At 43.9% G+C, this 24,961-nt stretch overlaps 1 protein-coding gene across 2 annotated transcripts in view; it reads right to left on the reverse strand.

The window, feature by feature from the left end:
• Nucleotides 1–231: 231 nt before the first annotated feature.
• Nucleotides 232–24,961, reverse strand: part of SNX6 (sorting nexin 6) — a 69,353-nt gene continuing 44,623 nt past the window's right edge. For both annotated transcript variants that reach the window (XM_037983879.2, XM_037983880.2), the window contains 6 exons: nt 24,819–24,894; nt 20,129–20,168; nt 14,715–14,801; nt 6,412–6,571; nt 6,244–6,329; nt 232–2,000 (listed from right to left, as the gene is read on the reverse strand). In XM_037983879.2, the coding sequence (XP_037839807.1) occupies nt 1,947–2,000; nt 6,244–6,329; nt 6,412–6,571; nt 14,715–14,801; nt 20,129–20,168; nt 24,819–24,894 (503 nt within the window). In that variant the 3' untranslated portion in view covers nt 232–1,946. The remainder of the gene's footprint in view (nt 2,001–6,243; nt 6,330–6,411; nt 6,572–14,714; nt 14,802–20,128; nt 20,169–24,818; nt 24,895–24,961) is intronic.

Raw genomic sequence — 24,961 nt, forward strand, 5'->3', positions numbered from 1 at the left:
TCGTGATCCGCCCGTCTCGGCCTCCCGAAGTGCTGGGATTACAGGCCCACTTTTTAGAGTGCATTCCCACAATAAGCACTCTAACAATGTAAACCAGGGGCCGGGGGATGCACCTTCCGCTCTACTTCCTTCCCCAGAAAAGATCACCTTGGTACAGAATAGCAAATGGTTAAGTGAAACACTGTATAGCTTTTGGCCCTATACTTAGTATTTCTTAACATTTACACAGCGTTTTCACATTTCCAAAGCACAGTACCAACGTTTATTAATCCTCACAACACCCCTGTGAGGTAGGTCAATAGGTCCTTTAGAGTAGAAAACTGAGGCAGAGGTCAAGCAAACCTGCCCTGGGCCACAGAGCGGCAGATGAAGGGGCTAGACCTGGATCCAGAAGCTAGGGCTCTTGGTCCTGCCTTCATCCACTGGTGGACATCACATGGGCTTATTTTTACCAGTGAAGGTTATGTGAAGGACAAAACGCACTCAGCCAGCAACGGAAAATCAACAGTTCAAACAGCACTGGGGAACACGTCAGTTAAAGAGACGAAACACTGATCAGCTCATGAATGAGACAAGAGAACATGCTGCTGAGGAAGTGTGGAATCATCACCACCCGGGACTAGACCAAGAATGGGCGCTCAGGAGGGTTCAGGAAAATGTAAACAAACTAGGAACCCATCCAAGGGGTGACAGGCCCAAATCCCTATGGGTCTCCAAATGGTAGAAAAATTAGAAAAAGATAGTGGAAAAATCCAACCACGCAACCTAACTTTAAACTAGGAATGACAGTAATGTTCATTCACATTAGAAAGGCCGACTGTGTTTGTAATATAACTACTGGCGATAGTATCCTATTTGTATGCCAACTTTCATCTCAAGTATTCTACTTTTCTTTCCCCACAGACAAACAAGTGTTGTTCTTTACAGCAGACCTCTTTCCCTCTACATACCAATCTATCCACTCGCATAACTACTAAGTGGCTCACTGGTATATGTCTCATGCTTAATTGGCTGAGCTAGGCGCGGAATCCTGGAAACCACAACAGACTGTACTTTGCTCCTGTATTTCAGGAATAACTGTCGCTAACCTGCCTCTGTCCGATTCCACCTTCTATGAAGTACACACAGAGGAGCAGTTCATTCTTTTGTAAAGGGATTGTTGGACTTTGTTCGAGATGCCATTTCAAAAGAAACGAGAAAAAGAAAAACTAAGACCTGCACTGTAAAGCATTATATAGGAGTAGATTTATTACAGCTACTCCACATTTTCCAGAGTGATACAATTACCACAGAGTTAAAAACTATCACTGTTATCGCTGTTTATTTTACAATAATTGGTTTAGTCTACAAGTTTAAGGCAAACATACTAATGCATTTGCTTTTCTTCAGAAATCATACTTATAAAGATTACATAAAATCTGTCCCAAAACTTCTAAGAAATATTCAGTAATTAAAAATAAGTCTGATTAAGATGCTTTACCAGGATACATGAATGAACTAAGGTGGTATATAATGCTTTTAAAAACAAAATTAAAAAAAATTCAAAAAAGGCAATCTTCATCTTGTTTGAACAATGCATTCTGAAAAGGTTAAACTTCAGAAATTATTTAAAGGTAAATAAGATTGGCAGCCATAAGGAATACTATTTATAAAATAAACAGAGTTATAGAGGCTACTTTAAAGAAGAATGAACTTTGGACTTCTGAGTATGACAAGTGCACGATGATGGACCACTGTCGTGGAGAACACAGTGCAGCATCACAGCACACAGACTGGCATCGCCTAGGTGTGCGCTGCTCCATGTTTCTCAGAAAAAGAGGAGTAGATGCACTTTTTCAGCTGTTTTCTGTTGGTTTCCAGTGAGCATAAATGCTTAACATCATTAAGAAAACAAAAATAACATTTGAAGGAAGGCAGCCCTTTTTAACAGGAAGGCGGAGTGTGGCTTATGTGTCTCCATTTAACACTGCCAGGCAGTTCTGCAGCAACTGTAGGTTACCCTAAAAAAGGGATAAAAAATAAATTATAAATTTTAGTCCAAACAATCTAGAAGACTCCTACTGAAAATACACTGTTAGAAACCACATAAAATAGACTGTTAGAAATCATATGACTTTATCGATACATTAGAAATTTAAAAACAGCCATTCATTATATACACATAAAGGGTTAAACACATAAAATTACATAATTTGTTTCACATACAATAATACTTTCTGCATACCAGATTCTTCAGTAAATTTCTTTTTTTCTTTTTTTTCTGAGATGGAGTATTACTCTGTTGCCCAGGCTAGAGTGCAATGGCACCATCTCAGCTCACTGCAACCTCTGCCTCCCAGGTTCAAGTAATTCTGCCTCAGCCTCCCCAGTAGCTGGGATTACAGGCGTCTGCCACTATGCTCCGCTAATTTTTGTATTTTTAGTAGAGACGGAGTTTTGCCATGTTGGCCAGGCTGGTTTTGAACTCCTGATCTCAGGTAATCCACCTGCCTCAGCCTCCCAAAGTGCTGGGATTACAGGCATGAGCCACCGCGTCAGCCTTTCTTTGTTTTGATATGGAGTCTTGCTCTGTCACCCAGACTAGAGTGCAGTGGCATGATCTTGGCTCACTGCAACCTCTGCCTCCTGGGTTCAATCGATCGTCCTGCCTCAGCCTCTTGAGTAGCTGAGATTACAAGCGTGTGCCACTACACTGGCTAATTTTTTGTATTTTTTAGTAGAGACAGGGTTACGCTATGTTGGCCAGGTTGGTCTTGAACTCCTGACCTCAGGTGATCTGCCTGCCTTGGCCTCTCAAAGTGCTGGGATTACAGGGGTGAGCCACGGCACCCAGCCTTCACTGTAGGACGTTTAACAGCATCCCTGGCCCACCATGTACTGGTAGTAACCATAGAACACCCAGTTGTGATAACCACAAATGTCTTCAGCTACTGCAAAATGTCCTCTGGGGGGCAGAATCACCTCTGATTGAGTACTACTGTTAATAGAACAGTTATCAGAAATCTAAATACAGAGAACTCAGGTCAGAAAGAACTTGAAAAATTATAGAATCTGGCCAGGCGCGGTGGTTCATGCCTGCAATTCCAACACTTTGGGAGGCCGAGGTAGGCGGATCACCTGAGTTCAGCAGTTTGAGACCAGCCTGGCCAACATGGTGAAACCCTATCTCTACTAAAAATACGAAAATTAGCCGGGCATGTGCACCTGTGTCCCAGCTACTTGGGAGGCTGAGGGAGGAGAATCGCTTGAACCCAGGAGGCAGAGGTTGCAGTGAGCCGATATCACACCACTGCACTCCAGTCTGGGGCAACAGGAGCGAAATTCCATATCAAATAATAAAAAAAAAAGTGCAGAATCTGGAAACTGGACACTGACATCAGTCTATAGCAGGACTCAGCAAACTTTTTGTGTAAAAGGCTAAATAATAAGTATTTTAGGCTGTTTCAATAATTCCAGTATACTACTACGTAAAAGCAGCCACAAAGCATAAATGAATGAGCTTGGCTGCGTTCCGATAAAATTTTATTTATAGATACTTAAATCTGAATTTCATAATAAATACATGTCATATTATTATTATTATTATTATTATTATTATTATTATTTTGAGACGGAGTCGTTCTGCCGCCCAGGCTGGAGTGCAGTGGCCCGATCTCGGCTCACTGCAAGCTCCGCCTCCCGGGTTCAAGCCATTCTCCTGCCTCAGCCTCGCGAGTAGCTGGGACTACAGGCGCCCGCCACCTCGCCCGGCTAGTTTTTTTGTATTTTTTAGTAGAGACGGGGTTTCACTGTGTTAGCCAGGACGGTCTCGATCTCCTGATCTTGTGATCCGCCCGCCTTGGCCTCCCAAAGTGTTGGGATTACAGGCGTGAGCCACGTCGCCCGGCCGACATATTATTCTACCTTAAAAACAAAAACCAGGCCGGGCGCGGTGGCTCAAGCCTATAATCCCAGCACTTTGAGAGGCCGAGGCGGGCGGATCATGCGGTCAGGAGATCGAGACCATCCTGGCTAACACGGTGAAACCCCGTCTCTACTAAAAATACAAAAAATTAGCCGGGCGTGGTGGCGGGCGCCTGTAGTCCCAGCTACGCGGGAGGCTGAGGCAGGAGAATGGCGTAAACCTGGGAGGCGGAGGTTGCAATGAGCCGAGATCAGGCCACACTGCACTCCAGGCTGGGCGACAGAGCGAGATTCCATCTCAAAAAAAAAAACCAAAAAACCCAAAAAAAAACAAAAAAAATCTCAACCATTTAAAAATGGGAACACCATTCCTGGCTCACAGACTTTACAAAAGAAGATGGGCTGTAGTTTGCCAACCCTTGATGTATAGCAAAACTTCTGGTAGTTCATAACTTTTTATTTTTATTTTTGGACACAGAATCTCATTCTGTTGCCCAGGCTGGAGTGCAGTGGCATGATCTCGGCTCACGGCAACCTCTGCCTCTCGGGTTCAAGCGATCATCTTGCCTCAGCCTCCGGAGAAGCTGGGATTACAGGCGTGCACCACCATGCCCAGCTGATTTTTGTATTTTTAGTAGAGACAGGGTTTCGCCATCTTGGCTAGTGGTCTCGAACTCCTGACCTAAAGTGCTGGGATTACAGGCATGAGCCACTGTGCCCTGCCTCTCTTTAAAAAAAAAAAAAAAAAATGAATATTAGAAACCAGCTCAGGCTCCATAAGAGTAACAATGCCAAACTTATCAAAACATTTTGACAGGGTTATTAGACTAACAAATCAGAAAACAAAAATAGCAAATGTTAAATAAATTTTTTTTTGGCGTCCAGGCTGAAGTGCAGTGGCGCAATCTCGGCTCACTGCAGCCTCCACCTCCTGGGTTTAAGCAATTCTGCCTCAGCTCCCAAGTAGCTGGGATTACAGGCACCTGCCACCACGCCCAGCTAATTTTTATATTTTTAGTAGAGACAAGGTTTCACCATGTTGGCCAGGCTGGTCTTGAACACCTGACCTCAGATGATCCACCCATCTTGGCCTCCCAAAGTGTTGGGATTACAGGTGTGAGCCACTGCACCCAGCCTAATTTTTAAATGTTTTTATTAAGACTTTTAAAAAAACAACTAGTCAAAAAATGATACTGGTTTCCATATTAGGTATTAGATTCTTTCAGAGCTGACCATTGGAGATGATATAGATATTATTCTTACCTTGATTAAATAATCTTTAAAATCCCTCTCAATTCTAAGATTCTCTATTCTTAAAATTACTCTAAGGTTTGGGCCAAACTTTATATTAACTACAAGAAGAGGCTTAATTCAAAGTAAACAACTAATGTAAAAAAGACCAGAGGGCCAGGCATGGTGGCATACACCTGTAATCCCAGCTACTCGGGAGGCTGAGGCAGGAGGATTAACTGAGCCCAGGAGTTTGATGCTATCCTGGACAACACAGCAACATTCCAGCTCTAAAACATAATTAAATAAATACAATTTTAAAAAACCAGGCCGGGCGTGGTGGCTGATGCCTGTAATCTCAGCACTATGGGAGGCTGAGGCAGGTATCGCCTGATGTCAGGAGTTCGAGACCAGTCTGGCTAACATGGTGAAAACCTTGTCTCTACTAAAAATACAAAAATTAGCCAGGTGTGGTGACTAGCTACTCGGGAGGCTGAGACAGGAGAGTTGCTTCAACCTGGGAAGCAGAGGTTGCAGTGAGCCGAGATCATGACACTGCACTCCAGTCTAGGTAACAGGGCAAGACTCTGTCTCAAAACAAAACAAAACAAAACAAAAAACCCCCAGACTAGCTGGGTACAGTGGCTCATGTCTGTAATCCCAGCACTTTGGGAGGCTGAAGCAGGAGGATCATTTGAGGTCGGGATTTCGAGATCAGCCTGGCCAACATGGTGAAACCATGTCTCTACTAAAAATACAAAAATTAGCCGGGTGTGGTGGCACATACCTGTAATCCCAGCTACTTGGGAGGCTGAGGCAGGAGAATCGCTTGAACCCGGGAAGCAGAGGTTGCAGTGAGCTGAGATTGTGCCACTGCACTCCAGCCTGGGCAAGAGCGTGAGACTCTGTCTCAAAAAAACAAAACAAAACAAAAAACCCAGAACAACTGTTTTGAAGCAGTGAAATAATCTTGGAAAATGTAATTCCAATTCAGGAATAGTTGTCACAGTATCCCTATGAGAATTAAGATTAAAGAATTATCAATGTCATAACTGATTAATTTCTAAATTACAAGTAACTTAAATTATTACATCTTTATTACAACACTACCTTTGCATGCTTCAGTTCTAACTCTGCCAGTTCCACTAAATTTTTTCTGAATGCAGCAACTCTTCTTGTCTTAAAATCTATAAGTTCTGTGAACAAGAAATTAGGATTATTTAATTTACATAATAGTCATAAAGCATACCTTGTGATTGAAAGTTAACATAACAGTACCTTGTTTTGCAGACTCAGAGATTTTTTCAAATTTCTGACAACATAATTGTTGGGAAGTTTCGGCCTGTAGAACATCTTTATTTTTTGCTCTTGCTTTATCCAGTGCTTTATTAGCATTTTCATAATCCACTAGTGACCTAGACCTTCGATACAGGAGATCCTATAAAACAGAATGCTTCACAATAGTATACATATTGCATGTTTCCAGTAGTCACACCCAGCCACCACTGTCACCACCACCACAACCATCAGAGCTAACACACAGTGAATATACTACACGCTAGTTACTCCAGTTTTTTTTTTTTTTTTGAGGCAGAGTCTCGCTCTGTTGCCCAGGCTGGAGTGCAGTGGCGCAATCTCCGCTCACTGCAAGCTCCGCCTCCCGGGTTTACGCCATTCTCCTGCCTCAGCCTCCCGAGTAGCTGGGACTACACAGGCGCCGCCACTACGCCCAGCTAGTTTTTTTTTTTTTGTATTTTTAGTACAGACAGGGTTTCACTGTGTTAGCCAGGACGGTCTCGATCTCCTGACCTCGTGATCCGCCCGTCTCAGCCTCCCAAAGTGCTGGGATTACAGGCTTGAGCCACCGCGCCCGGCCTCCAGTTTTTTTTTTTTGAGGCGGAGTTTTACTCTTGTGGCCCAGGCTGGAGTGCAATGGCATGATCTTGGCTCACTGCAACCTCTGAAGTTATTCTAAATTTTTTTTTTTTTGAGACGGAGTCTTGCTCTGTCACCAGGCTGGAGTGCAGTGGCGCAATCTCAGATCACTACAACCTCCACCTCGCGGATTCAAGCAATTCTCCTGCCTCAGTTTCCCGAGTAGCTGGGACTACAGGCGCGCACCACAACGCCTGGCTAATTTTTGTATTTTTACTAAAGACGGGGTTTCACCATATTGGCCAGGATGGTCTCCATCTCTTGACCTTGTGATCCACCCGCCTCCGCCTCCCAAAGTTATTCTAATTTTTAAATATTTTTGTAGAGATAGGGCCTCACTATGTTGTCCAGGCAGGTCTCAAACTCCTGGCCTCAAAGCGATCCTCCTATTTCAGCCTGCTAAAGTGTATTACAGGCGTGAGTCACTGCACTCAGCCCGTTTTTTAAGTAACAGCTTGAATTACATAGTCCATCTACCACATAACTCACAATTTAAAATATGAAATTCAATGGTTTTTAGCAAGCTCACAGAATTGAGGATCACCATAATCAATTTTAGAACGCTTTCATCACCCAAAAAGAAACCCCATGCCCATCAACAGCCATGTGCCATTTTCCCATGTGTGCCCATATCCCTAGACAACTGCTTATTTGTTGCCTCTACAGATTTGCCTATTCTGGACATGTCTTTTTTTTTTTTTTGAGATGGAATCTCACTCTGTTGCCTAGGCTGGAGTGTGGTGGTGTGAACTTGGCTCACTACAACCTCCGCCTCCCGGGTTCAAGCGATTCTCCTGCCACAGCCTTCTGAGTAGCTGGGACTACAGGCGTGTGCCACAACGCCTGGCTAATTTTTGAATTTTTAGTAGAAATGGGGAATTCACCTATTCTGGACATTTCATAAAAATGGAATCATGTGTTTTTTGTGCCTGGCTTCTACAGCTTAGCATGTTTCAAGTTCATCTATGTTGTAGCACAAATCAGTGTTTCACTCCTTTCTACTGCTGAATAGTATTTCACGTATGGCTATATCACATTAATTCATTCATCAGTTGATAGGCATTTGGTTTATTACCACTATTTGGACATAATTAATAATGCTGCTATGAACATTTACATACAAGTGTTTATATGGACATGGCTTCATTTCTCACTATTAGGGAATGAAATTGCTGAGTCATATGGTAACTCTACATCAAACCTTTGAGAAACTGCCATATGGTTTTCCATAGTGGCTGCACATTTTACATTCCTACCAACACCATATGACAGTTCCAATTTCCTCAGTCACATCCTTGCCAACACTTATTATCTGTTTTTTGGTTTTGGAGAAGGAGTTTCGCTGTTGTTGCCCAGGCTGGAGTGCAATGGCGCAATCTCAGCTCACCACAACCTCTGCCTCCTGGGTTCAAGCGATTCTCCTGCCTCAGCCTCCAGAGTACCTGAGATTACAGGCATGCGCCACTATGCCTGGCTAATTTTGTATCTTTAGTAGAGATGGGGTTTCTCTGTGGTAAGGCTGGTCTCAAACTCCCGACCTCAGGTAATCTGCCTGCCTCTGCCTCCCAAAGTGCTGGGATTACAGGTGTGAGCCACCGTGCCTGGCTTTATCTGTTTTGTTTTTTTTTTCTTTTTAAAATGAAGGCCACTTTGTGGGTATAAAGTGATATCTCGTATTTTTTTTTCCTGACACGGAGTCATGCTCTATCATCCAGGCTGGAGTGCAGTGGCGCGATCTTGGCTCACAGCAACCTCTGCTTCCCAGGTTCAAGCAATTCTCCACCTCAGCCTCCTGAGTAGCTGGGATTACAGGTGCCTGTCACCATGCCTGGCTAATTTTTACATTTTTAGTAGAGATGGGGTTTCACCATGTTGGCCAGGCTGGTCTCAAACTCCTGACTTCAAGTGATCCACCTGCCTTGGTCTCCCAAAGTGTTGGGATTACAAGTGTGAGCCACCACGCCAGGCCTATCTCATACTAACGATTTGCATTTCCCTGACAGCTTGTGAGCATCTTTTGATGGTTTAATGGCCATTTGTGTATCTTCTTTGGAGAAAACTTTAAGTCCTTTGTCCATTTTTAAATTGGGTTATTTCTCTTTTTATTTTTATTTAGTTATTTATTTTTGACAAAGTCTTGCTCTGTCACCCAGGCTAGACTGCAGTGACACGATTTTGGCTCACTACAACCTCCGCTTCCCGGTTCAAGCAATTCTCTGCCTCAGCCTCCCGAGTAGCTGGGATTACAGGCGCCCGCCACCATGTCTGGCTAATTTTTTTTGTATTTTTAGTAGAGATGGGGTTTCACCATGTTGGCCAGGCTGGTCTTGAACTCTCAACTCCGCGATCCACCCACCTCAGCCTTCAAAAGTGCTGGGATTATGGGCGTGAGCCACTGCACCTGGCCTTCTCCCTTTTTTTTTTTTTTTTTTTTTGAGATGGAGTCTTGCTCTGTCGCCCAGGCTGGAGTGCAGTGGCATGATCTTGGCTCATCTTGGCTAGACCATCTTGGATAGACCATCTTGGCTAACATGGTGAAACACCGTCTCTACTAAAAATACAAAAAATAAGCCGGGCGTGGTGGCGGGCGCCTGTAGTCCCAGCTACTCGAGAGGCTGAGGCAGGAGAATGGCGTGAACCCAGGAGGCGGAGCTTGCAGTGAGCCAAGATCGCGCCATGGCACTCCAGCCTGGGCGACAGAGCCAGACTCCATCTCAAAAAAAAAAAAACAAAAAAACAAAAAACAAAACAAAAAAAAAAACAAAAAACAAAAACCAAAAAGACATAGAAGAAACTTAAATGCATAAACTAAATGCAAGAAGCCAATCTGAAAACACTATATATGATTCCAACTATATAACATTCTAGAAAAAGTAAAACTATGGAGACAGTGAAAAGATCAGTGGCTGCCAGGGACTGAGGGAAAGGAGGATGAATGCAGAGAGAATAGAGGATTTTTAGGACAACAAAAATACTACGTATCATATTATGAAGGTGGACACATATAATAATGGTGGACACATATCATGCATCCATAACACATTTCTTTTTTTTTTTTTTGAGATGGAGTCTTGCTGTGTCTCCCAGGCTGGCGTGCAGTGGATCTCAGCTCACTGCAAACTCTGCCTCCCGGGTAGCTGGGACTACAGGCGCCCGCCACCTCGCCCGGCTAGTTTTTTGTATTTTTTTTAGTAGAGACGGGGTTTCACTGGGTTAGCCAGGATGGTCTCGATTTCCTGACCTTGTGATCCGCTCGTCTCGGCCTCCCAACGTGCTGGGATTACAGGCTTGAGCCTCCGCGCCCGGCCAACACATTTCTTTTTATTACTGAGTACTATTCCATCGTATGGCTATATAACAATGTGTTTATCTCATCATCCATTGGATATTTGTGTTGTCAGTTTTCAGCTGTTACAAATAAAGTTGCTGTGAACATCTGTATGGACATACGCTTTCATTTCTTTCTTTCCTTTTCTTTCTTTTTTTTTTTTTTTTTTTGAGAGGGAGTCTCGGTCTGTCACCCAGGCTGGAGTGCAGTGACCGGATCTCAGTTCACTGCAAGCTCCGCCTCCCGGGTTCACGCCATTCTCCTGCCTCAGCCTCCGAGTAGCTGGGACTACAGGCGCGCACCACCACACTTGGCTAATTTTTTGTATTTTTAGTAGAGACGGGGTTTCACCGTGTTAGCCAGGATGGTCTCGATCTCCTGACCTCGTGATCAGCCCGCCTTGGCCTCCCAAAGTGCTAGGATTACAGGCGTGAGCCACCACACCCGGCCCTTTCCTTCTTTTCAATAGAGATAGGATCATGCTATGTTGCCAGGCTGGTCTTGAATTCCTGGCCTCCAGCAATCCTCCCGCCTTGGCCTCCCAAAGTGTTGGGATAACAGGGGTGAGCCACCATGCCCAGCCCTGCTTTCATTTCTCTTGGGTGAATACCTAGAAGGGAACTGACTGGATCACTGCATAGTATATTTCGCCTTTTAAGAAACTATGGAAGTTTCCCAAGGAGGTGCACCACATTCCTATTAACAGTATATGATGGTTTAAGTTGCTATGTATCTTTGCCAGAATTTTTCTCCTTTTATCCATTCTAATTAAGGTGTATAGTGATACCTTGTTGTAGTTTTAATTCTGACAACTACATTTTAATCATTTCTTAAAGTTACTAAGAAATTGTTATCTATTAATGACCACATTTGGCTGTGAACAGGGGCTCACACCTATAATCCTGACACCTTGGGAGGCTGAGGCGGGAGGATAACTTGAGCCCAGGAGTTTGCAACATAGTGAGACACTTGTCTCTGCAAAAAATTAAAACAAAAAACAACCACATTTGATAATTTAAAGTCTTCAAAAGTGAATATTTTAGCACTGCCCACCCAATGTAGTTTATAAGATATAATTTGATATGAACAGTGTATTTATAAGTACCTAAGAATTCAAAGTTAAAAGGTTATAATTTAATAAAAATGATCAGCATCAGTGATCAGGTGGGAATTTTGTGTACAATATCTCAATTCACAAATCAACACTGAATTTGGGTTATCTGATCCACTAAGTTTTCGGTGCTTTTCAGTTATCCGTGTTAACGTTTTCTTTTTTGAGATGGAGTCTCGCTCTGTCGCCCAGGTTGAAGTGCCGTGGCGCGATCTCCGCTCACTGCAAGCTCTGCCTCCCGGGTTCATGCCATTTTCCTGCCTCAGCCTCCCGAGTAGTTGGGACTACAGGCGCCCACCACCACACCCGGCTCATTTTTTGTATTTTTTAGTAGACACGGGGTTTCACTGTGTTAGCCAGGATGGTCTCGATCTCCTGACCTCGTGGTCCACCCACCTCAGCCTCCCAAAGTGCTGGGATTACAGGTGTGAGTCACCGTGCCCGGCCTTGTGTTAACTTTTTTTTAAAGACAAGGTCTTATCTTACTCTGTTGTTCAGGCAAGAGTATACAGTGACAATCACGGCTCACTGCAGTTTTGAATTCCTGGGCTCAAGCAATCCTCCTGTGTCAACCTCCCCTGGGACTATAGGAACATACCACCATGGCCTAGCTAATTTTTAAAACTTTTTGTAGACACAGAATGTCATTTTGTTGCCTAGGCTGGTCTTGAACTCTTGGCCTCATGTGATTTTTCCACATTGGCCTCCCAAAGTGTTGGGATCACAGGCATAAGTCACAGTGCCCAGTCAAAAAAATTTTTTGAGGCCAGGCGGGATGGTTCATGCCTGTAATCCCAGCATGTTGGGAGGCTGACACTGGTGGATCACTTGAGGTAAGGAGTTCGAGACCATCTTGGCCAACATGGTGAAACCCCGTATCTACTAAAAATACAAAAATTATCCGGGTATGGTGGCGAGTGCCTGTAGTCCCAGTTACTCAGGAGACAGAGGCAGGAGAATGGCTTGGACCTAGGAGGCAGAGGTTGCCATAACCCAGTATCACGCCACTGCACTCCAGCCTGGGCAACAGGGCGAGACTCTGTCTTAAAAAAAAAAAATTAATTAATGATAATAATAATAATTATTTTTGGTTAGTGTTTTAGTCTTGCAGTTTTTTTTTTTTTTTAAATTAATTTTTTTTGAGACGGAGTCTCACTGTGTTGCCCAGGCTGGAATGGAATGGCGTGGTCTCGGCTCACTGCTATCTCCCCCTCCTGGCTTCAAACGATTCTCCTGCCTCAGCCTCTGGAGTAGCTGTGATTACAGGCACCTGCCACCATGCCTGGCTAATTTTTGTGTTTTTAGTAGAGATGGGGTTTCACCATGTTGGCCAGGCTGGTCTCAAACCGCTGACCTCGTGATCCATCCGCCTCGGCCTCCCAAAGTGCTGGGATTACAGGCGTGAGCCACTGTGCCCTGCCGCCCATGGCTTTTAAAGGGAAACATGAGTTGCCTTATAAAAAAACATGTTTTTGTTTTATGGCGCTCTGATTCTCAATGGAGGACTTGCATAGACCAAATTAGAAATCCTTTTGCAGCTGGGTGTGGTAGCTCATGCCTGTAATCCCAGCACTTTGGGAGGCCAGGTGAGGGGATCATGGGGTCAGGAATTCAAGACCAGTCTGGCCAATATGGTGAAACTCCATCTCTACTAAAAATAAAAAAATTAGCTGGGCGTTGTAGTGGGCGCCTGTAGTCCCAACTACTTGGGAGGCTGAGGCAGGAGAATCACTTGAACCCAGGAGGCGGAGGTTGCAGTGAGCTGCAGTCACGCCACTGCACTCCAGCTTGGGTGACAGAGCTAGAGTCCACCTCAAAAGAAAAAAGAAATCCTTTTGCAATATGTGGCTCATGCCCGTAATTCCAGCACTTTGGGAGGCCAAGGCATGCAGATCACCTGAGGTCAGGAGTTCGAGACCAGCCTGGCCAACATAGGGAAATCCTGCCTCTACTAAAAATACAAAAACTAGCTGGGCGTGGTGGCACACGCCTGTAATCCCAGCTACTCAGGAGGCTGAGGCAGGAAAACCACTTGAACCCAGAAAGCAGAGGTTATAATTGGGTGACAGAGTGAGACTCCATCTCAAAAAAAAAAAAAAAAGAAAGAAATCCTTTAGCAATACAGCTGCTATTTGACCATTTTACTTTTGTTTTCCAAGACATTTTACCCAAAGAAATATACCAAATTCATTTTTTTTTTTTAAGACAGAGTTGGGGTTTCACCATGTTGGTCAGGCTGGTCTTGAACTCCTGACCCCAGGTGATCCACCCGCCTCGGCCTCCCAAAGTGCTCGGATTACAGGTGTGAGCCACTGTGCCCGGCCAGGTCTTGCTTTTTTTCTTTTTCTTTGTTTTTATTATTTATTATTATTTTTTGAGACAGAGTTTCACTCTTGTTGCCCAGGCTGCAGTACAATGGCGCAATCTCTGCTCACTGCAACCTCCACTTCCTGCATTCAAGCAATTCTTCCTCAGCCTCCCGAGTAGCTGGGACTACAGGCGCCCACCACCATGTCTGGGTAAATTTTGCACTTTTAGTAGAGATGGGGTTTCACCATGTTGGTCAGGGTGGTCTCAAACTCCTGACCTCAGGTGATCCATCCGCCTCACCCTCCGAAAGTGCTCAGATTAGAGGCATGAGCCACCACCCCCGGCCTCTTTTTTTTTTTGAGATGGAGTTTTGCTCTTGTCACCCAGACTGGAGTTCAATGGCACGCGATCTCGGCTCACTGTAATCTCTGCCTCCCAGGTTCAAGTGATTCTCCCACCTCAGCCTCCCAAGTAGCTGGGATTATAGGCACCCACCACCATGCCCAGTTAATTTTTGTATTTTTAGTAGAGACAGGGTTTCATCATGTTAGCCAGGCTGGTCTTGAACTCCTGACCTCAGGTGATCCTCTGGCCTTGGCCTCCCCAAGTGTTGGGATTATAGGCGTGAGCCGCCACACCTGACCACAGATTCCTTTTTTTAAAGTTCTAGATTATATCAGAAATATAATAAAGAGGAGACTTTTATGTGGGGTTTCCCACATGAAATATGTATAATTATATACATATATACAATTTCTAAAAGGAGAAATAAAATTCATATTTGAAAATATAATTTAAAATCACATAAAGGAGATAAATCATCAACAATCTGAAGTCTAACAAACTCAAGAAATGGCTGTTTGTAAAATGGCTCATTAAAAAAAAGATTAAAATTACCTTAGCAGCTTGAGATTCTCTTAAGTAATATTTTAAAAGATCAGAAAGTTTGAGGTCTTCATCAGCAGACACTCGTGCTTCTATTTTCTGGAAAGGAAAAAATTGAATATTTAATCAACAACTACATTCTGCTCTCAGTGGTTTCCTTCTTAATTACAACTATTATTATAGTTTAAAAAACTGAAGTTTTAACTATAGTATCCATTCCTATTTATCTAGCTTTCCTTCCCTTTTTGTTTCTACTAGCCTGCTACTTTTCTTTGCAACTCTCACATAAAATGAACAGAAAAAAGATCAGATCAAATGAGACTCGTGAGTTTATGGAAGGACAACTCTTTTTTTTTTTTTTTTTGAGACGGAGTCTAACTCTGTCACCCAGGCTGGAATGCAGTGGTGCAATCTCGGCTCACTGCAACCTCTGCTTCCCAGGTTCAAGCAATTCTCCTGCCTCAGCCTCCCAAGTAACTGGAAATACAGGCATGCACCACCATGCCCAGCTAATTTTTCTATTTTTAGTAGAGACAGGGTTTCACCATGTTGGCCAGGCTGGTCTCAAACTCCTGACCTCAAGTGATCCTCCTGCCTCAGCCTTCCAAAGTGCTGGGATTACAGGTGTGAACCACCATGCCCAGTTAGACTCTATAATGAGTTTCAATATCATCTTTTACCTTCATTAATATTTTCTCAGGCCAGGCACGGTGGCTCATGCCTGTAATCCTGGCACTTTTGGGAGGCCAAGGTGGGCGGATCACGACGAGGTCAGGAGTTCGAGACCAGCCTGACCAACATGGAGAAACCCTGTCTCTACTAAAAATACAAAAATTAGCTGGGCATGGTGGTGTGTGCCTGTAATCCCAGCTACTCAGAAGGCTGAGGTTGCAGTGAGCCAAGATTGAGCCACTGCACTCCAGCCTGGGCGACGAAGCAAGACTCTGTCTCAAAAAAAAAAACTTTCTAGGTATTTCTTTCTTTTTCAGACGGAGTCTCGCTCTTGCCAGGCTGGAGTATAGTGGCATGATCTCAGCTCCCTACAACCTTTGCCTCCTGGGTTCAAGAGATTCTCCTGCCTCAGCCTCCCTAGTAGCTGGGATTATAGGTGTATATCACCACACTCGGCTAATTTTTTTGTGTGTTTTTTTTAGTAGAGATGGGGTTTTGTCTTGTTGACCAGGCTGGTCTCGAACTCCTGACCTCAGGTGATCTTCCCACCTCAGCCTTCCAAAGTCCTGGGATTACAGGTGTGAGCCACTGTGCCCAGCTGCTATTCATTTCAATTGTAATTGATATGTACACACAATTTTAAAGGAATGAAGGCTTACAATGGTAGACTAGTTAATTCAATCTAATCCTCCTGCTGAGGACAACCAGAAATACAGTCAAAGCGTTAGTAAAATGTGCCTGAAGACACTGTAGAGTAATAAACAGAAGTGGTATGTACAAGGTGAGATTGAAGGGGAAGTAGTCAGGTCAGACTAAAAAGATAGCTCTTCAGTATGACTGGACAGAGGATTAAAAAAAATACATCAACCAAATGTAATATATGGGACCCTGTTTGTATCCTGATCAAACAAACTATACTATAATAAAAAGCCATTTATGAGACAATTGGGAAAATGTATATACTGGATATTTGATGACATTAAGGGGGAATCATTAGTAACAGTATTGACTATATTAAAAATAATTCTTATACTAAAAAAAGAGACAAGTGTGCATGAAGGACACAAAACAGAATGAAGATGGACTTTTTGGAATGTAAGAACTTTAAGCAATGTAGAAAACGTTAACATTGGCCAGGTGCAGTGGCTCACATCTGTAATCCCAGCACTATGGGAGGAAAAGGCAGGTGGATCATTTGAGGTCAGGAGTTCGAGACCAGTCTGGCCAACATGGTGAAACCCCCCATCTCTACAAAAACACAAAAATTAGCTAGGAATGGCAGCACACGCCTATAATCCCAGGTACTTGGGAGGCTGAGGCATGAGAATCACTTGAGCCCAGGAGGCGAAAGTTGCAGTGAGCCAAGATCGTGCCACTGCACTCCAGCTTGGGCGACAGAGCAAGACTCTGTCTCAAAACAAACAAACAAACAAACAAAAAACAAAAGGGAAAATGTTAATATTCAGAAACCTGGCTGATGCATTACAGGAATTCTTGTACTATTTTCTGCAACTTTTCCATAAGTCTGAAATTATCGTCAAAGTAAAACGTTAAAGTAAGGCTGGCACCTTAATAAGGCTCATGCCTAGCATTTTGGAAGGCTGAGGCGGGTGGAACATTTGAGGTCAGGAGTTCGAGGCCAGCCTGGCCAACATGGTGATACCCATCTCTACTAAAAGTACAAAAATTAGTCGGGTGTAGTGATGTGTGCCTGTAATCTCAGTTTGGGAGGCTGAGGCAGGAGAATCACTTGAACCCAGGAGGCAGAGGTTGCAGTGAGTCGAGATTACGCCACTGCATTCCAGCCTAGACGACAGAGACTCTGTTTCAAAAAAGAAAAAGAAAAAAAAAAGTTAAGGGGCCAGGTGCGGTGGCTCACGCCTGTAATCCCAGCACTTTGGGAGGCCAAGGTGGGCGGATCACGAGGTCAAGAGATCAAGACCGCCCTGGCCAACAGGGTGAAACCCCATCTCTATTAAAAATACAAAAATTAGCTGGGCGCGGAGGCGCGCACCTGTAGTCCTAGCTACTCGGGAGGCTGCGGCAGGCGAATTGCTTGAACCTGGGAGGCGGAGGTTGCAGTGAGCCGAGATTGCGCCACTGCACTCTAGCCTGGCGACAGAGTGAGACCTCATCTCAAAAAAAAAAAAAAAAAAAGTTAAACTAAAATAACTACACACCTACCAGAATGGCAAGAATTATAAAGGTAGAAAACACTCAGTTTTAACAAGCTTGTAGAATAACCTAAATGCTCATACTTATTCTTGTGGGCATGCAAATTGGTACAATCATTATGGGAAAGTTTTGCAGTTTCTGCAAAAGCTTTTCAGATGGTTATCCTATGATCCATCAATTCCCCTCCTAGTTATATATATCCAACAGAATTGTATACTTGTGTTCAGAAGATATACAATAATCATCTTAGCAGTACTGTTATAAAGAAACCCAAACTAGAAACCATCCAAATGCCTATCAACAGTAGAACAGATAAACAAATTAATAAAATACTATACAGCAAGAAGAATAAAGGAACCAGGCTAGGTAGCTCATGCCTATAATCCCAATGCTTTGAAGGGTGAGGCAGGAATATCAACAGAGGCCAGGAGTTCAAGACCAGCCTGGGCAATGTAGTGAGATTCCCTCTCTACAAAAATTAGCCAGGCAAGGTAACACACATCTGTAGTCCTAACTACTTGGGAGGCTGAGGCGGGAGGATGCTTGACCTCAAGAGTTTGAGGCTGCAGTGAGTTATGATCATGCAAGTGCACTCCCACCTGGGCAACAAAGTGAGACCCCGTCTCTAAAACAAAAAGAATAAAGGAACTACATCTATGTGCAACAACATGGTTTAATCCTATGAATGAATATAATGTTGAGTATATTAAACAGACATGAAAGAATATAAGCTAGGCACAGTGGCTCATACCTGTAATTCCAGCACTCTGGGAGGCTGAGGCAGGATGACTGCCTGAGGCCAGGAGTTTGAGACCATCCTGGGCAACATAGCAAGACCCTGTCTCTACCAAAGGAAAAAAAAAAGAAAAAAAGAAAAAGAATACATGTTGCACAAGCATTTATATTATGTATAAAACTAAAAAAGGGGCCAGGTTGGGCGCAGTGGCTCACGCCTGTAATTCTAGCACTTTCAGAGGCGAGGGTAGGCAGATGGCTTGACATCAGGACTTTGAGACCAGCCTGGTCAACATGGTGAAACCCCTCTCTACTAAAAATACAAAAATTAGCCTGGTGTGGTGGTGCATGCCTGTAATCTCTGCTACTCGGGAGGCAGGAGAATCACTTGAACCTGGGAGGCAGAGGTTGCAATGAGCCGAGATTGTGCCACTGCACTCCAACCTCCAGCCTGGTTTTGATCTCTAAACAAACAAACAAACAAAAAACAAAACAAAAAACCCAAATCCATACTGGCAGTGCCTTGAAAGGCAGCTGAGGAGATGAGGAGGCAGCCAGGCATCTGGGTTGCTGGTAATTGGTAATTTTCTATTTATTTTCTTTCTTTCTTTGATACAGGGTCTGTCACCCAGGCTGGAGTACACTGGCACAATCACAGCTCACTATAACCTTGACCTCCTGGGCTCAAGAATCTTCCTGCCTCAGCCTCCCAAGTAGTTAGGACTACAGTTGTGCACCACCATGACTGGCTAATTTTTGGTAACTTTTGCAGAGAGGGAGTCTTGCTACATTGCCCAAGCTAGTTGAACTCCTGGCCTCTACTGATCCTCCCGCCTCATCCTTCAATGTATGGGATGATGGGCGTGAGCCACGTGGCCTGGTTCCTTTATTCTTATTGGTATGTAGTATTTAATTAATTTGTTTGTCTGTTCCAGGAGGTATTCTTTTTTTTTAGAGATAGGGTCTCACTCTGTTGCCCAGGATGGAATGCAGTTGCATGATCATACACCTCACTGCAGCCTCAAACTCCTGAGCTCAAGCATCCTCCTGCCTCAGTCTCCCAAGTAGGACTACAGGCTTGCACCACCACACCTGGCTAATCTGTAAACATTTTGTAGAGATGGCATCTTGCTGTGTTTTCCCAGGTTGATCTCAAATTCCTGCGCTCAAGAGATCCTCCTGCCTCAGCCTCCCAAAGTGCTGGGATTACAAGCATTAAATCACTGCACCCAGAAGAATATGAACTTTTATACAAATACCTAAAGGCCATAACAAAAAATGGAATTTCCTGAAAAACTCCCAATGGAATCCAAATCTGAATCTGTTTCATCCTTCTGAAGTATATTCATCTTCCTCGATAGAGTTAAACAGAACCATAGCAAGTTAAATATTACCATATGCAGATATTTAAATAGCCAAAAGGTTAATAGTGATTACTTTTTTTTTTTTTTTTTTTGAGACGGAGTCTTGCTCTGTCGCCAGGCTAGAGTGCAGTGGTGCGATCTTGGCTCACTGCAATGTCGGCCTCCCAGGTTCAAACGATTCTCATGCCTCAGCCTCCCGAGTACCTGGGACTACAGGCATGCGTCACCATGCCCAGCTAATTTTTGTATTTTTAGTAGAGACAGGGTTTCACCGTGTTGGCCAGGACAGTCTTGATCTCTTGACCTCGTGATCTGCCCACCTCAGCCTCCCAAAGTGTTGGGATTATAGGCATGAGCCACTGTGCCCGGCCAATAATGATTACTCTTTTAAAAAAAATTTTATGAATTGTGGTAAAAACCTTTAACATGAGCTCTCTGGGCACAATACTATGCAGTATATCTCTATAATTTAGTACTTACTCTTGTTTTATCGAACAGTTCTGAAACTTTGAGAAAAAACCTGTAAAGGAAAATATTTTCATCATATGCTACATTCAAAGTAATTTTCCATTTCAAATGTATGAGAATATGCTCCCAAACCATATTAACACCTTGTCTCATTGCAATTATATTCAATAGCCCTATTAACTGCAGACTTGATTTGGCTTCACAAAAATCTCCCTGTATTTCTACCAGTAAAAGAGATAACTTGAAATCTGTTTACAGATAGACTATCTGTTCATTTATTTATTTATTTCTTTGAGATGGAGTTTCACGCTTGTTGCCCAGACTGGAGTGCAATGGCTCAATCTCAGCTCACCGCAACCTCTGCCTCCTGGCTTCAAGCGATCCTCTGGCCTCAGCCTCCTGAGTAGCTGGAACTACAGGCGCCCGCCATCACGCCCAGCTAATTTTTGTCTTTTTGGTAGAGACAGGGTTTCACCATGTTGGCCAGGATGGTCTTGATCTCTTGATCTCATAATCCGCCCACCTCAGCCTCCCAAAGTTCTGGGATTACAGGTGTGAGCCACTGTGCCCAGGCCTGATTTTTTCTTTTCTTTTTTTTTGAGACAGAGTCTGGCTCTGTTGCACAGGACAGAGCGCAGTGGCGCAATCTCAGCTCACTGCAACCTCTGCCTCCTGGGTTCAAGTGATTCTCCTGCCTCAGCCTCCTGAGTAGCTGAGATTACAGGCAATTGCCCTCATGCCTGGCTAATTTTTGTATTTTTAGTAGAGACGAGTTTTCACCTGGTTAAAAATTAGCCAGGTGTGGTGGTGCACACCTGTAATCCCAGCTATTCAGGAGGCAAAGGCAGAAGGATGGCTTGAGTCCAGGCTCATCTTGGACTCCTGATCTCAAGTGATCTGCCCGCCTTGGCCTCCCAAACTGCTAAGATTACAGGTGTGAGCCAGAGCGCCAGGCTCCATTTCAAGATGACAGCCTAAGCCATACATTAAAGGTGTTTTTGTTGTTGTTGTTCTTGAGACTGAGTCTCGCTTTCTCGCCCCAGCTGTAGTGCAGTAGTGCCATCTCGGTTCACTGCAACCTGCACCTCCTGGGTTCAAACGATTCTCCTACCTCAGCCTCCTAAGTAGCTGGGATTACAGGCACCCACCACACCTGGCTAATTTTTGTAGTTTTAGTAGAGATGGGGTTTTGCCATGTTGGCCAGGCTGGTCTCAAACTCCTGGCCTCAAGTGATGTGTCCACCTTGGCCTCCCAAAGTGCTGGGATTACAGGCGTGAGTCACTGTGCCCAGCACAAAATTTATCTAGATTCATTTTAGCAAACAGGCTGAGGCAAGCAGCTCACTTGAGGCCAGGAGTTTGAGACTAGTCTGGGCAACACAGTGAAACCCTGTCTCTACTAAAAATACAAAAAATTAGTGGGGCACGGTGTCACAATCCTGTAATTGAACTACCCTTTAATACTCTGGTGCTTGGTCAGGTGCAGTGGCTCATGCCTGTAATCTCAGCACTTTGGGAGGCCGAGGTGGGCAGATCCCAAGGTCAGGAGATCGAGTCCATCCTGGCTAACATGGTGAAATCCTGTCTCTATTAAAAATACAAAACAAAATTAGCCAGGTGGCGTGGTGGCACACGCCTGTAGTCCCAGCTACTCAGGAGGCTGAGGCAGGAGAAAGGTGTGAACCTGGGAGGCGGAGCTTGCAGTAAGCCGAGATTGCGTCACTGCACTCCAGCCTGGGCAATAGAGTGAGACTCCATCTCAACAACAACAAAAAAAGTCTGGTGCTGGGATATTTTTTAGTTGGTATCAGCATATGACAGATAAACTAGGTAAAAGTGAAAATAAATTCTTAAGTAGAAATTGGTTATTCATTTTTTTCTTTTCTTTTTTTTTGTGATGGGCTGTTGTTCTGTCACCCAGTTCTGGCACAAATCTGTGGTCCCAGCTACTCAGGACGCTGAAGCAAGAGGATCACTTGAGCACAGGAGTTCAAAGCTGCAGTGCTCTATGACTGCACCTGCAAATAGCTACTGTATGCCAGCCTGGGCCACACAGGAAGACCTGCTCTCAAAAAAAAAGGGCACAGCACAGTTTCAAGTATTCTGTAAAATATATAATTAAAATGACATTATAAATGAATTAGGGCAAATACTACTCAAAGCAAAAACAATTTTATGAACTTTGCTTTCACTCAAGAGAATTTGCTTTGACAGATTTACGTTAGAGAACAGATGGCAAGGTTTACTTTTTTCCTTCTTCCTGATAAGAAGAATTAACTCTTTGGGAAGGTGGCTTTTTTTTTTTTTTTTTTTTTAAAGACAGAGTTCCTCTCGTTACCCAGGCTGGAGTACAATGGCGTAATCTCTGCTCACTGCAACCTCTGCCTCCCAGGTTCAAGCGATTTTCCTGTCACAGCCTCTGCAGTAGCTGGGATTACAGGCATGCGCCACCATGCCTGGCTAATTTTGTGTTTTTAGTAGAGATGGAGTTTCTCCATGTTGGTCAGGCTGGTCTTGAACTCCCGACCTGCAGTGATCTGCCTGCCTTAGCCTCCCAAAGTGCTGGGATTACAGGTGTGAGCCACTGTGCCTGGCCGATGGCATGTTAATTAGTGTAAGCTATCATACCGTGCTTTGTCAAAAAGCTTGACTTTTAAATATCTGAGACAGAATATACTAGAGAAAAGGTCAAGGATGTGGTTTAGAAAAAGGCATAGACTATGAAAATAGTTTTCCTGCTTAAAAATGTGTTTAATTTTTAGTTTTTTTGAGACCAAGTCGGCTTTGTCGCCCAGGCTGGGGAGCAGCAGTGTGATCTCGGTTCACTGCAATCTCTGCCTCCCAGGTTCAAGTGATTCTCATGCCTTAGCCTCCCAAGTAGCAGGGATTACAGGTGTGTGCCACCACGTCTGACTAATTTTTGTGTTTTTAGAGATTGTGCCACTGCTCTCCAGCCTGGGTGACAGAGCAAGACACTGTCTCGCAGGGGAGGGGCGGGGGGCGGAATCAATTTGACCTCCAGTGAAATACATATACACATATACATACATACATATATGTTCTAATTTCCAAATAGCAGTTCTTATTTATAAGCTTTATCAAAACCTAAAAACACTAATATAAATTCTGTTCTTCCACTCTCTTACACACAAATCAGCCCATTTTCATAAATAAAACAGGGGAGGAAGAAAAAAATATATATATATAGAGTAAAGTCGATTTTTATTTCTCAGATTTAAAAAAATAGGACAGAAAGGGAGGAGAAAAAATATCAACCCAAGTTTTTTTTGTTTGTTTGTTTTGAGACGGAGTTTTGCTCTTGTTGCCCAGGCTGGAGTGTAATGGTGCCATCTCAGCTCACCACCACCTCCGCCTCCTGGGTTTAAGCAATTCACCTGCCTCAGCCTCCCAAGTAGCTGGGATTACAGACACCCACCACCACACTTGGCTAATTTTGTATTTTTAGTAGAGACAGGGTTTCTCCATGTTGGTCAGGCTGGTCTCAAACTCCTGACATGAGGTGTTCTGCCCACCTCGGCCTCCAAAGTGCTGAGATTACTGGCATGAGCTACCTGCCCAGCCCTCAACCCAAGTTTTTAAAGGAGGTCCTTATTATCAATGTGTTTTGACAAAAATATTCCAAAAGTTTTGCATTGTAAGTATTGTTGGCTGGGAGAAGTGGCTGACACCTGTAATCCCAGCACTTTGGGAGCTGAGTTGGGCGGGCCACTTGAGGTCAAGGGCTTGAGACCAGCCGGGCCAATACGGTGAAACCCTGTCTCTACTAAAAATAGAAAAATTAGCCAGGCATGGTGGCAGGCACCTGTAATCCCAGCTACTTTGGAGGCTGAGGTGGGAGAACTGCTTGAACGTGGAAAGAGGATGCTGCAGAAAGCCATGATCATGCCACCTCACTCCAGTCTGGGCGACAGAGTAAGACCCTATTTCAAAACAAAAACTAAAACAAAAACCAAAAGTATTGTGTGCATCCAGACTGCCAATAGAAAATTTTCTCTGCTTTATTTATATTTCACATATATATATACATACACACATACACACACACACACACACACATACACACACTTTTTTTTTTTTTTTTTTGAAACAGTCTTGCTCTGTCACCCAGGCTGGAGTGCAGTGGCATAATCTTGGCTCACTGCAACCTCCGCCTCCCGGGTTCAAGTGATTCTTGTGCCTCAGTCTCCTGAGTAGCTAGCTGGGATTATAGGAACACACCACCCACACCTGGGTAATTTTTATATTTTTTGGTAGAGATAGGGTTTAGCAATGTTGGCCAGGCTGGTCTCAAACTCCTGACAGGTTTTCCACCTCCCAAAGTGCTGGGATTACAGGCATGAGCCACTGTGACCAGCTATATTTCAAGTTTTATTTATTTATTTTTTTTCTGAGATGGAGTCTTGCTCTATTGCCCAGGCTAGAGTGCAAAGGTGTGATCTCAGCTCACTGCAACCTCCGCCTCCCAGGTTCAAGCAATTCTCCTGCCTCAGCCTCCTGAGTAGCTGGGATTACAGGTGTGCATTTTTGTATTTTTAGTAGAGAAGGGGTTTCACCATGTTCGTCAGGCTGGTCTTGAACTCCTGACCTCTTGACCCGCCCACGTTTGCCTCCCAAAGTGCTGGGATTACAGGCGTGAGCCACTGTGCCTGGCCTATTTCATGTTTTAAATTAGAATACTTACTTGCATATATCTGTAGAATCCTGAGTTCCTAAAGCATATAATGAAGAACCAATTCTATTGTAATCATCTGCAGCACCTATGGAGAAAGTTTTAAGAATTTAGTATACCTATTCCTTGATTTAAAAATACTGAGTACTCACCTG

The sequence above is a fragment of the Chlorocebus sabaeus genome, chromosome 24 (genome assembly GCF_047675955.1).
Source record: "Chlorocebus sabaeus isolate Y175 chromosome 24, mChlSab1.0.hap1, whole genome shotgun sequence".
NCBI classification, from domain to species: domain Eukaryota; kingdom Metazoa; phylum Chordata; class Mammalia; order Primates; family Cercopithecidae; genus Chlorocebus; species Chlorocebus sabaeus.